Source organism: Marmota marmota, unplaced genomic scaffold (assembly GCF_001458135.2).
Source record: "Marmota marmota marmota unplaced genomic scaffold, marMar, whole genome shotgun sequence".
NCBI lineage: Eukaryota > Metazoa > Chordata > Mammalia > Rodentia > Sciuridae > Marmota > Marmota marmota.
In genome coordinates, this window is record NW_025999983.1 from 11,497,638 (window position 1) to 11,510,858 (window position 13,221).

Below are 13,221 nucleotides of genomic sequence, written 5' to 3' on the forward strand. Positions count from 1 at the left end.
TTGCTTTCTACTTTGAATGTGGAATACAAGTTGAAATTCTATCCAAGCCCAGCATTCAAAACTGCTAGGGCCTGAATGTGTATGCGCCCCACCCTCCAAATTCAAGTTGAAAAACAACCTTTATAGTGATGGTATTAGCAGGCGGGGCCTTTGGGGAGGGGTTAGGTCAGCAACAGAACCCTTGTGAAGAGAATGAGTGTCCTTACAAAGGAGGCCCAGAGAGCCTCCCTGCCCTTTCACCAAGGGAAGACACAGCAAGGAGACACCATCTCTAGGAGGCAGGCCCTCACCAGACCTGGAATCTGCCCTGCCTTGACCTTGGACTTCCCATCCCTGGGGACTGTGAGAAATCCATGTGGGTTGCTGCTAAGCCACCAAGTTGATAGTACATTGTTACAAAATAAGACAAAACACCCCAAAAACTGCCCCAGCGCCTGTTCAGCTCAGCACCAACTACTCCTCGTTTGCCAAGCCACACGCTCTGTGGTGTGCCCAGGAGCTCCAAGCCATCCCTGTTACTTCTGCCCCAGGTCTTTTCATGGAAATCCTTCCCACCTGCACAACCCCACAGTGTTTGAAGGCCATGTCCTCCCAGGAATCCCCACGACTCCGACCCTCTGATCCCTCATGAAATTGGATGACTTTGTCAGTTGTCACCAAACATCCCATTCTAGAATGTTCTTTAGTTTCATATTTAACAGGTTTTCTAACTAAGTTATACACTAATCAGCAACAGGGTCCATAATTCATCATTATTTTTATTTCTTGAAGCCAGATGCATCTGTCAGGTTGACCAGTACCTGCAGGTAAGAGGGAAAGAACTGAGAAGGAATAAAGACCAAATAGAACATAAGAACAGGAAAAGATGGGAAGAGTAATAGAAGATTCACCTACATCGCATCGTCCTTTAAAAATACTAGATGAGAGGCAGTTATTTGGTTATTTTACTACTGCTAACTAATATATTCCAAATTCTTAGCGTATCACAAATACATCATTTGAATTCATGCGTGATTCCCACTGTAACCTGAATTTCTTTCTACACTTACTGTTTTTCAAATATATGTAGATGATCAACTTTTGAACAAGGCTAAACATTCACACATAATGAAAGACTGACATGCGACGTGAGTAAAACATCACAGGCAAAATTTGCTAATAAATTGGTCCAAATCTCTGTGTTACTATGGAATATTTTTTAAGAACCTCATTTTCAAGTAAAAAGGATGAAAAATTCAAGAACATGCTAACTTATCATTACCCTATTCCTTGTTCAAGTTCTCAAGTCACTTGACAACTGATTCTGGAAGGGTCATAGTGGACACTGCATCTCCTGGACCCCTTGTTGAAAACAGAGGTGTTCTTTCAAAGCTCACAGCTGGGTGCCTCTGGGGACTGACCTCCACTGAAGGGAGCTGCCAGGCGAGAAAGCCTGGCCCCCTTGCCACGATGCAGACAGCTCTGCAGGGCCACCCAGCTCCAGGGCTTCCTGTGGGGCCTGCCCGGTGGTCAAAATCCTGCGGGCTCCACCCCAGTCCTGCTCCTTACTCCCAACCAGTAATGCTCCTGAGGGCTTCCAGCAAAACTCCTCACTTACAGTTCTCCAGCTCAGTCTGTTTCCCAGGGAACCTGACTTGAGAGGAAGGCTAGAAATTTCGCGAGCTCTTTCCTAAGTATTGAGGTGGTCCAAGCAAAGGAAAATAAAAATTAAAAAGCTACCTCACCTCCTCTACAATGCATATGGGGTAGAGCCACCCAACGGCATGAATGTGGCAGCAGACCAAGGAAAGCATTTTCCCTGCTGTCTGTTAGTGGTTTCTGGACTCCACAGACACAGGAATAGCTAGCTGCGTTACACCAAACCCCCCTTCCCAAGCCATCCTTTGTATTAGGATTTAACTGTCCAATGCTCTGGGGGTTTTATCACATGGATTTTGTTCAGAAAAATAACAATTTTTCAGATAATCAGCTGGGCCAAATGGCACCACTTAACATAGGCAAAAAGATTTGGTTATAAACTATTTCAATATATAGGTTGAGCGACCCTAATCCAGAAATCCCAAATTTGAAATGCTCTAGAATCTAAAACTTTTTGAGTGTCAATATGATACAATTAAAAATCCTACACTATGAAAATTTGTTTCATGCACAAAATTCTTTAAAACATTATGTAACTTACATCCAGGTTATGTGTTTAAGGTGCATATGAAACAAATTAATTTGGGGTTTTAAGTAAAATTTCTTTCTAATGCATCAGTCTGTCCAAATTGGTGTGTTACTATGGAATTTTTCTTAAGTCCCATCCCCAGGATACCTCATTGTATATACGCAAATATTTCAAAATTCAAACATTTTAAGAAAATCCAAAACACTTCTGGTCCCAAGCATTTCAGATGAGGGATGTGCAATGTGTTTCTGATCAGCCACTAAAGGTTGTAAAGTGAACCACATCACCTGTGTCACACAAGATAGCCATAAGTATGTGAACTTAGAAGCCACAGAAACCTATTCCCCCAGGAAACTGGTGCAACCACTCTGGAAAGCAATATGGAAATTCCTCAGAAAACTTGGAATGGGACCACCATTTGACCCCGTTACCCTACTCCTCGGTATATACCTGAAGGACTAAAAATCAGCATAAAACAGTGATGTGGCCACATCAATGTTTATTGCAGCTTCATTCACAATAGCTAAGCTATGAAACCAACTTAGGTGCCCTTCAACAGATGAATGGAAGAAGAAAATGTGATATATAATGTATACACAATGGAATATTACTCAGCCATAAAGAAGAATGAAATTATGGCATTTGCTGGTAAATGGATAGAACTGGAGACCATTATGCTAAGTGAAATAAGCCAATCTCCCAAAACCAAAGTCTGAATGTTCTCTCTGATATGTGGATGCTGCACAATGGAGGGCGGGGGATAGAAGTTCATTGGATTAGAAAAAGAGCGGAATAAAGGGAGGGGGGATGGGAATAAGAAAGCCAGTAGAATGATCAGAAAGAACCTTCCTATGTTCACACATGAATACATGACCAGTGTAACTCCACATCATATACAACCACAAGAATGCGAATGTTATGTATAACTAAAATGAACAAATAAAAAAAATAAAGAAAGAAAAGAAACCATTTCCCCCAGAGTATGTGAATTATGTTCATAATTCGAGTCTACGCTCTTGGTTGCTGTACCTGGTTCTCGATGGCCTTCCTGTTCCTGGGGTCGCTCACCACAGACAGCTGCAGCTCCGCCATCTTCTTCATCTTGCTGTCCATGTCGATCTTCTGAAGCAGGCTTCTCGTCTGGCTTTTCAGCAGCCGCACCGTGTCCTCTTTCCCATGCTTCTTTGCAAAAAGGGATGCACACGCAGAATGGATAGCAGTGACCCAGTTTTCCAGGTCTGTCTGGCTGGTGGCCTAAACACAGAGAGCGAGGAGATGGTTTGAAATTCCTTGACACAAAATTTCTCTCCAGAATGGCAGGCTGGGTTTGGATGAGTGAATCCCAAGAAATACCTGCATTTCATTAAAAAAAAAAAAAAAAAAAGAGTTTAATTTCAAAAACACACCCAACCACTCATTGGGCTCAGAGGACCAGAGAGAACGTGGACTGCAGAGCAGACACAACCCTGGGGCCACGAGCGGCCAGGAGTCAACAACAGAAGTGACGGAAAACGAGGCCACATCTATGCTGTTCCATCATGCCCCTCTCTGAGTGGCTGCTTCTCTTCATCAGTCTAATAGAAGAAGAAAATATTGGGGCTAAAACACAAAATCTGGATATAAAATTATGTCTACAATGTGGCTTCCATTATTAAAAAAAAATCAATAAAAAATATAGGGAGAGGACACACACTAAGGACATTAAAGTAGACGTCTTCCAATACTGGGCGTTTGTAACAGTTTCTCTTTGGTAAGTGACTTCGGATGCAAAGACCATACTATTTTTATAAAAGGAAAATATTTTAACAACTATAAGGAAAGCCTAAATTAAGTGGAATGTGCAAATATATATGACATTAAGAAGGCTGAGAAGCACTTTCATGGTGTCCAGAAATATCCGCATACACACAAGCCAAAGAGTGGATCTTCCATTGGCCTCTGGGATCATCGAATAGGACCAATGGGGAGAGAGTCTTAGAACTAAGAATATTCTGCCTGAATCACAAAACGTTAGTTTCACACTCACTCCTAGAAGTCCACACAAATTTAACATAAGGGGTTTACCTGCCTGAATTAAGGTTGACATCAATTCCTTATTTTTCTTTAAAACATCATGAAAGGTGTTAAAGGATCTTTCTATTAAGAGGAGGAAAAGCATACTCCAGGCCCTGATTCCCGTCAGTCAAGTCAGTTGGGGACAGAGGTAAGGCTATTCTCAGGAAACCGTGATGCAGGGGCACTAAAGAATTCTAGACTCCCAAAGTTGGTCTAGAGAACATTTGTTCTGCAGGGCTTCTGAGGGCACCTAGGACCAACTTTACCAGAGACCTAAACCATGATCCCTGAGGTTTCTCTTCTTTTTTTTTTTTTAATTAATTTTTTATTTATATATAACAGCAGAATGCATTGCAATTCTTATTACACAGATAGAGCATAATTTTTCATATCTCTGGTTGGATACAAAGTACATTCACGTCCATTCGTGTCTTCATACATGTACTTTGGATGATAATGTCCATCACATAGGCTCTCTGAGGTTTCTATGAACCCTCCAGCCAGATACAATCCACAGCCCACGCTGCATCTACATCAAGCACTCGGCTTGGATTAGGAGGCATTGGAAGGGCACATTTCACTTCCTGTTTATCACTCCCAACTCTTTTGAGTGGATCAATAATAACAGTCAAAATTTCTTAGCCAGATGTGGTGATGGCACCTATAGTGTCAACTACCTGGGAGACTGAGGCAAGAGGAGAGTTTAAACTCAGGAATTTGAGACCAGCCTGAGCAACCTAGCAAGACCCCATCTCAAATAACTGTTAGAATTCCTTTAGGACTGAACACATGCATATGATGATATTCACCCTCAAAGCAATCCTGTTAGGTTTTATAAACATACACGCTGAAGGGTCTGAAGCTCAGAAGTTCCCCAGGTGCTCCACGATGACCTACTTACCCCAGCACAGCACCAGAGTTCAAATGTAAGGTTGACCCAGTACCCGAGGCTCAGCACCCCTATGCTCTACCACTCGGTCTTTGTAACTAGAAAGTGGCTCAAACTTCCAACAGCAGATAGCCGGAATTTTCACATCCGAAGGCCATTTTCCCGGGGAAACAAGACCTCACTTGTCCAGGAGGTTTTTCCTAGAAAGCTGATTCTTTGACTTCCTCTGGAATTCTCAAGAGCCCGAGTCTCCATTGTTCCCTAGGCTTCCTTTAATAGGACTCTGGGAATCCTAGATGCTGCATTCTCCACACCGTGAGCGGGGCTGGAGCGGGGACCGTGATGTTTCTCTGTGTCCTGTGAGCATCTCATGGGCCGCAGCCCCGCACTTGATGGGTGCCTGGGAAATGCCAGCTGCACCCATGTCTACACTGGCCATGGTACCAGTGCACTGGCAGCTAGCACCACGGTCTGCTGCGCAAGTCCTAATCCAGAGCCCAGCTAAGGGTTTACTTCAGTTCTCGGTTTTGTCTTTTAACTCTGTTCCCTTTGATCACAGGGCAGCACCTCAACCCTCCATTCGCAAAGCCCCAGCAGTACCTGGAAAAGGTAGACATCACCAAGGGAGTTGCTGAGGCAGAACACGTTCTCCTTCTTGGGATGCTCCGGGACGGACTGCACTATGCTCTCCTCTGCAAAGAGAGCGCACCGCGGGGCCCCGCTCTGATCCGTGGAATTCTTCCCATAGGTCTCGTAAAACAGCAGGGTACAGCCTGGGAAAGAGAGAAGCAAGATAATGTCCCTGCCACAAGACACGAGGGTCTGGGAAAGGCATGAGAGTAAGTGATGCGTGCAAACAAGACCGCCAGCCCTAAATGAGACCATCGTTTACCACCAAGTCAGATGGCATCTGAAGTGGCCTGCTTGTCTTAGCAGGCCGGGGAGTATGTTTCTGTAAATGTATCAGCAACAGTGATGCCCAGCACAGACTGGGCTTAACTCCTCTGGGTTCTCTGCACACGTGGCTCAGTCAATCCCCATGGGGCCCTGCAGGAAGGAGGTGGTTATTCACCCACTCTTCAGGTGAAGAACCGGGACCGTGGACTCCCTGCACAGCCCCTCAGCTGGCACTGGGACAGGGCTATCAATGCAGGCCCTCTGGCCCCAGCCTCCCGGTTCTTGGGCAGACTACAGTGTTATTTAGGATATATTTATTAAATAGGGGAGGCTAAAGAAACCACAGATTCTAGGTACAGTTACTGAATAAGGAGTTAACAAGAAACTACAACGAGGTAACTTTGCATTTCTGAGAAAGTACCCCGTTTATCCTCCAAAGGCTGGGGCGAATGATTTCCTTTTAGTAAATTCTCTAATTTCATAAGTGATAAAAAACATTACAGTAATCTTACTGACTCAGGCTAAGGGGGAAACATGAAACTGAGTATTCCTGAATTTTAAATATTACTCTGAGAATGTTGCTTCCTAGGCTTTTCAGTATTCATTTCCCCCGAAATTAAGCTAGTAAAGAATCGCTGGTAGAAGTTACCAAGGGTCTGAAGATTAGATAGAAATGCCTTGTAATTACTGAAGACAATTCTTAATCAAATTGATGCTCCTGGTTTAGGTTTACTATCCCTTCAGCCTCCGTCCAAGAATCAGTTCTGAGCACCTCTCCTGAGCCAGGCTCGGGCACACGGCACGAATGAGGTGGTCACAGTTGATGTGCTCAGCAAATACCTCTCACTCCAGCCAGCGCTCGCTCACCTGCCTGAGAGCCAGCAGAGTTCACTTAATGGCACTCCATCCTGCTGTGTGGGTGTCCTCAGTCATAAGAGTTTAGGAGTTTTAAAAACAGTTTCACTCTTGTCAGTTTCGCTGCTTCCTCTAAAAATAAGTCTGAATCTAAACAAACAGCACAACGGTGCTAGCCCAAGCCTGGACTTCAGAACTGGTGCTTTCTTCTTCAAAGATTGCAATTCATGAACTCAGGAAGCACTGAGCTAAGCTGTCTGCTCCCATGCATACAATGAGCCCAGTGCCACAGGGTGTGCTTAGCATGCTGGAGACCCTGGGTTTGAGCCCCAGCACCCCCCCCCCAAAAAAAAACCCTCAAAAAACAAAAACCTCACCCCAAAAGGCTACACATGCTCAAATATTAAGGACAAGGGTAACAGCAAGAGATTAATGGCCAGCATTGCTTCTTGAGGGTCTGAGTCTCTCTCTTTCCCCAGGTAATGGTACACTTAGAAACAATACATTTCTAATCCCTCCATCAGGACCATGGCCCCTGCTGAACGCGGCAGGACGAAGGTGAGAGAGCAAGGCTAAATGCGCCCAAGCCCGAGTTCTCTCCAATGTTTTCTTCCCAGTCTCCCTGCCATTGTATCCCAAAGGCCATGATCTGAGTCATTACATCTAGAGGAAATGAACACAAGCCCTGGACACATGCCAAGATGTTGCCAAACACCCCATCAACACCAGACGGCTGCTCACGTGGACGTTTCACTTTAGAGCCGGCCAGCATGTAGTTCCCTAAGAAGAATTGTGTGCCTATTGAATTTAAAGGACAGGAAATCCATCTTAACTCTTGTTACATCAATTTTAACTTAAAGGAACTCTGCCTCTCGAGGGGGGCACAGGGACTGATGGGAAGGGACTGGTCTGCACCGATGAGATCTCCTCCCATTCACCCAGGGCAGCAGCCATCAGCCCTGTCCAGGGCCCACCAGGTGCTAGTGTTCACCTGGAGAGGACAGAGGGTATCCTCTTTGCCACTGAAGCAGAAAAAAAGATACACTGGAACAGGAGTGGAAGTACAATATACAAGAGGTGATAACAGAAATACCTCCAGCAGAAGAGAGCACCTGGCTTCAGTCCTCCCTGAAAACCACCTTTTCGTGAAAACCTTCTTGCCCCACACTCTTCCCTCCATTCCCTGCCGCTGGCCTGTCTCAGGGCTGAATCATGGGCATCCTCAAATTATCAGATCAACTCCTCTCCTGATGCTGGACACAGTGTGATGTGCACTCTGAGGGACATCTTTAGTGACCTTGCCAACAGTTTGGCCCAGGAAGTCCCTGTTAACTAACTGCATGAAAATCCACTCATTAGAAAAGACAGATGTAAAGCAGAACCACCTTGTTAAAGTATTACACTTGTGTACCCTTAGCCCACCTGCACATTCAAGGGAAGCAGGCCACCAGATTGTTGGTTAATAACTGCTCTCTCCAGAAACCCGTTTCTGATTTACTTACACAGATACTTTGAAAACTATTTGAGAGTAAGTTTAAAATCCTGTTTAAATGTTTATACGAATCTACACATAGGTATGATTTTAAGGACGATTAAACCAAAGAGTTAAGTCTCAGCATTACAACTTGGACTTCAAGCCAAGGAAATGGAACTTGACATATTGAAGTCCCAGAGGAAAAGGTGTCAAGAGCCACATAGGAAAAGTCGTGCTGGGAAAAACATCTTTATCGCATGGCAAGCCCTGGCTGCAAAGGAAACGGGGAATGAGTATTTGATAACGATTACAAAGCCCCATTTGTGTGTGGATCGTGAAGTGTTTCACAAGCAGAGCGCAGATCTCTCGGGGGTCAAAGAAAACTCGGGCCTTTCCCGTCCCTGAAGCCAGCAGCCGGAAGTCTGGCTTACCTTCAGGGCAACACAGGCGCCTGGCAGTTGGGTCTTCCAGCCCTGAGGGTATTTCTGAATTCTCCAACATCACATCCACCAAGAAGCCTCCACCAACTGGCCCGGCACAAGTGCTGTCGGGAGTGTGGAAACCAGGAAGGTGGTGTCTTTCCACCTGCCCAAAGCTCCAGTGGCTCACGCTGACTTGGAACCAGCCTGTTGACCTTCAGTCCTTCTTACAGAAGGAAGTCGAGGTGCCTCTACAACACCACTGCTCGCCCTCACACCAGTTCTGTCTCCAGGGTGGACAGTCCTTCCACAGGGCCTGGCTCCAAACCCTTTCACTGTCACTCACACCCCATTTCTCAGGTGGGATGTGGCCACACACAAGCCCCACTAGCATTCAGATTATGTAATACAAGGAGCAAAGCAATTCTGATTTTCTTTTCTTTTTTTTTTTCAATATTTTTTTTTAGTTGTGGATGGACACAATATCTATAACTCAGTGGTAGAGAGCGTGCCTAGCATGTGTGAGGCCCTGGGTTCAATCCCCAGTAAGGGGGGCAGGGGCGGGGAATTAACAATAAAAAGAAAGAAAGAAAGACTACACTGAGAGTATAGCTCAGTGGTAAAGCACAGGCTTATCACGCATGGTCAAAGCCCTGGGTTCAATTCTCAAGACAAGGAAGGAAGGAAGGAAGGAAGGAAGGAAGGAAGGCAGGAAGGCAGGCAAGTTGTTGCACTGAGGATAACAATTATACTTTCTTAGTTCATAAACGTGGAATGATATAAATCCAATAATCCAGTTGATACTCAAGCTAGGAAGAATCACTGTCGGATCTCACTACACAACTTTGTTCCTCTAAATATCTTGCTAGGTTTATGTTGACTTGAGGAAGAAAATCTGCATGCTTATGTTTTGAATATGTCTGTGTGACATTAGGAAAATCAGTCTTGGTTTTAAAAGTCTTGCTCTTTTTGTTTGGGGTCGCTATGACAGCTCCTCTGAACTTAAGGATCCTCAGGAAGAGAGAGCTAGGAGGAATCACTGTCAAATGCTGACTGTACGCAAAATATGAAATTTCTGAACTACATTTAGCAATTCATTTAGTTTGGTTTGGGTTTTATTTTTGTTTTTCTTTCCTAAGAAGCAGGAAAAGTATCAAAGAGTGGTACAGTAATGCATATAAAATGATAAGCAATCACTTTTAAATGAACTAATTATTGGTTAGACTGAATATAAACCCAAATAGTAAGTGAACCATTTTATACAGGTTTGGCGAAGTGCTTGTGGTGAAGCACGCCTGAGGAAGCCTTGCCCGCTAGCTCCAGTCAACGCTGACCTCACTGGCACTCCTAGGCAAGCACAGGGGAACACGGGGCCACCTGCCGCCCGCAGCAGGTCACAGGGCACTCACCTTTAAGAGTTACCCAGTACTGTTTCCATTTCCTCCGTGCCACCAGCTCCAGCTTCCTCTCCTTCTGCAAAGTGACGAGGGGTTTGAAGAAGAGCCACCCGGCTTTCCGGACCACTCCTTGTTCCTTCTCAAACAGCAGATCCAGTTGCTCCAGTGAGCTGAGTGACTCGCTGCTGGACTCGACGGTCTCCGTGGATGTTTCTATGTGCTCTGGGTTGGTCCTGCTCATTTCCAGCTCTCTCATGAAATTCTCGTAAATGTTCTGTTGCAGGGGATCACTACCAATCGCATGAGCAGATTCGCTCCTCTGAGACAGGATGTGAGCCGAGCCCCCTGGCCACAGCAGCGCAGAGCCCGGAGGGGGCATCTGCACATCTGCATTCAGCCCATCAGAGCGGCTGTCAAAGTAGTCGCTGCCCTCCTTGGACCGTGGCTCCTGTGCAAACACAAATGATCATGCATCAGAGGTCCCAGCACCCAAAGCATCCCCCCTCTACACAGCCTCAGTATCATATGGGTAGCAGCTAATTCTTACAATAAAATTCTTATAATAAGAATACATTTTTAATCATCATATCTTCAAGACAGAAAGAAGTTTAGAAACCATGTTGCCTGGAGTTGGTATGTAGCTCAGTGGTAGAGCACTTCATAGGAATGGGGCTGCCCAAGCCAATATTTATCAGCAGCACAGACACTTAGAGAGGTCGATAAATACCACAGACTCTCCTGTATCTAACCTGCGCTGAGCATCAAGAAACTAACTGGTATAGTTACCCACTAGTGAAAATTTCTGGAATGATATTTCTTTTTATTTATTTTTTAACTGTGAAATCAATGACTTCCAGGAAAGAATTCACACTCTTGCAATCTATTTTCAACCTATATTATTTAAAAACTAAGTTATAAAGTCACCGTTTCCAGGGCAGGGTGGGGAATACAGATGTTGATGTTATTGTGTAAAACCACGCAAACTTCTCTTCCTCTTCTGTGATAAACTGTCCTCAGCTTCTGGCCAATTGCCCAGGTCTAGACTTTGGACTTAAGGATCTCTAGGTTATTTTCCCAATTCCTATATTAAATACCACACCCCAAGGATTCCTTATCCACCAAGGGTACTGCCAGTAATTGTAGTTTTTCTCCATAATTCATATTTTTTACTTAATTGGGGAATTTCTTTCATTGGAAAAAAAAATGCATTTATTTACATCTTTTCACTTGAGTACTATCGTATTCAGCCAAAAGTGAACTTAACTCCTGACCTGAAAGGTACAGATATTCCATATTCATAGCTTAGATAGGCAATGGCAGAGAAAGCTAAATACATTCAAGTCCACTCAACTACAACTGGGCTTTCAATAATTTTTCCCTACATATTAAAATAAAAGTGGGGCTAACTGGGCCAAGAACCATTGATTAAAGGGATTATTTTGAATATTCCTCTGTGTGGACAGATTCTTTTTTCAAAAATTTCATCCAGGGGCTGGGACTGTGGCTCAGTGGTAGAGCGCTGGCCTAGCACATGTGAGGCGCCGGGTTCGATCCTCAGCACCACATAAAAATAAATAAATAAAATAATGATATAAAAATAATTTCATCCAGAAAACAAGTAGCATTTACTTGCCTTTTGAAAGAAAATCATGATCATGCAACTGAAGAATATTTCTAAATGCCCAGGAGCTATAAACAACCGAGCCCCAAACACAGCTATTAGTAATGAAAATATTATTTCCCACTGTGTTTACACTCTGTCCCGTGGTCATATTTATTTATACACTGATGCCTGTGTAGAACAAAGCAAATAAAGCAGCCGCTGTGAGTCACTTAGGAAACTTTCAAAATACTTTCAGATTTTTGTCACTTTGTTGAACTTCCAAAACTCCTAACAGATGAAGGAATTCTTAGCTAGCGTTAACATCATTTCAGCTACAAATGTGACTCTCTGACTCATTGCCCCAAAACACTGGGACTACTCTGTTACCCTGCAAGAGCCATAATAGGGCGTTTCAAAACAAGCAGGACTCTGCCAGAGAAAAGCACACAAGTGCCAAAGTTACATGTGACTTATAAACACTCTTGTTGATTCTCGTGAGATAGAGACTTCAGGTTGTAGGGCTGTTCAACATTCAACCACAGTGAAGCAATTCTCCTTAGTGCACATGAGTATTTATAACTGATTTTTATACATAGGTGCGCATTTCCCTAGTCTCTAACCAATTTCTAATCCTATAATCCTAATAGCCCCTCATAAATTTTCAGGCTAAAACAGGGCCTTTTTTTTAAAAAATCAAATATTTTTTAAGTAAGTTCATACAGAATTCCTCGTCCTTGTGAAACCTAGAACTTGCTATGTATGTACTTAAGGCATATGATTTCCATTTCTGCCCGATCAGATAATCACAAACGATGACTAATATATTCTTGATGGCCAGGGAACTGTAGCCAAAATAGAGAGGGAGTCAAGAGATGTCACTCAGCAGAAAGATGACCCTGCATGATCCAAAATAGTCAAACTCATAGAAGCAGAGCAGAAAGCTTCCCAGGGTCCGAAGGCAGACCCACAGGGAGAAGTTGGGCAACGTGTACAAGTTGCAGTTACCCAAGATGAAGAGGTTCTGGAGATTTAACACACACTATTGCAACTAATAAAATTGGTTTGCATTCTCGAAATTTGCCAAGACATCTTCTGACTCAAAAAAAAAAAAAAAAGAAATCAGGCAACTCTGTGAAGTGTAAGTGTGTTAACAGGCCTGCTCACGGTGTCCACTTCACAATGTACCTGCATTTCAAATTATCAAGGTGTGTGCTTTGAACATGCACAAATTCTATTTGTCAATTTTGCCCCAATAGGCTGGGATGGAGGATTTAACTCCTTAGAAGCTAAAGGAAAATCGGTGGCCTTTCCTCACATCCTAGGAGCCAGTACTAAATCGATACCTTGTAATGGTTCACTGGCCATTTTTCTCTATTACCGAGTAAGAACCACCGGTAGTTTCTGTAGAAACTCCCTGAGACAACATGGCTGTAGTTCTTGGACTTGGAACTACAAGAAACCCTGG

General features: G+C 44.0%; 1 protein-coding gene across 7 annotated transcripts in view; it reads right to left on the reverse strand.

The window, feature by feature from the left end:
- Tiam2 (TIAM Rac1 associated GEF 2) overlaps positions 1–13,221 on the reverse strand; it is a 233,630-nt gene that overhangs the window by 84,049 nt on the left and 136,360 nt on the right. For all 7 annotated transcript variants that reach the window (XM_048805929.1, XM_048805930.1, XM_048805925.1 and 4 more), the window contains 3 exons: positions 10,166–10,601; positions 5,712–5,884; positions 3,197–3,421 (listed from right to left, as the gene is read on the reverse strand). In XM_048805929.1, the coding sequence (XP_048661886.1) occupies positions 3,197–3,421; positions 5,712–5,884; positions 10,166–10,601 (834 nt within the window). The remainder of the gene's footprint in view (positions 1–3,196; positions 3,422–5,711; positions 5,885–10,165; positions 10,602–13,221) is intronic.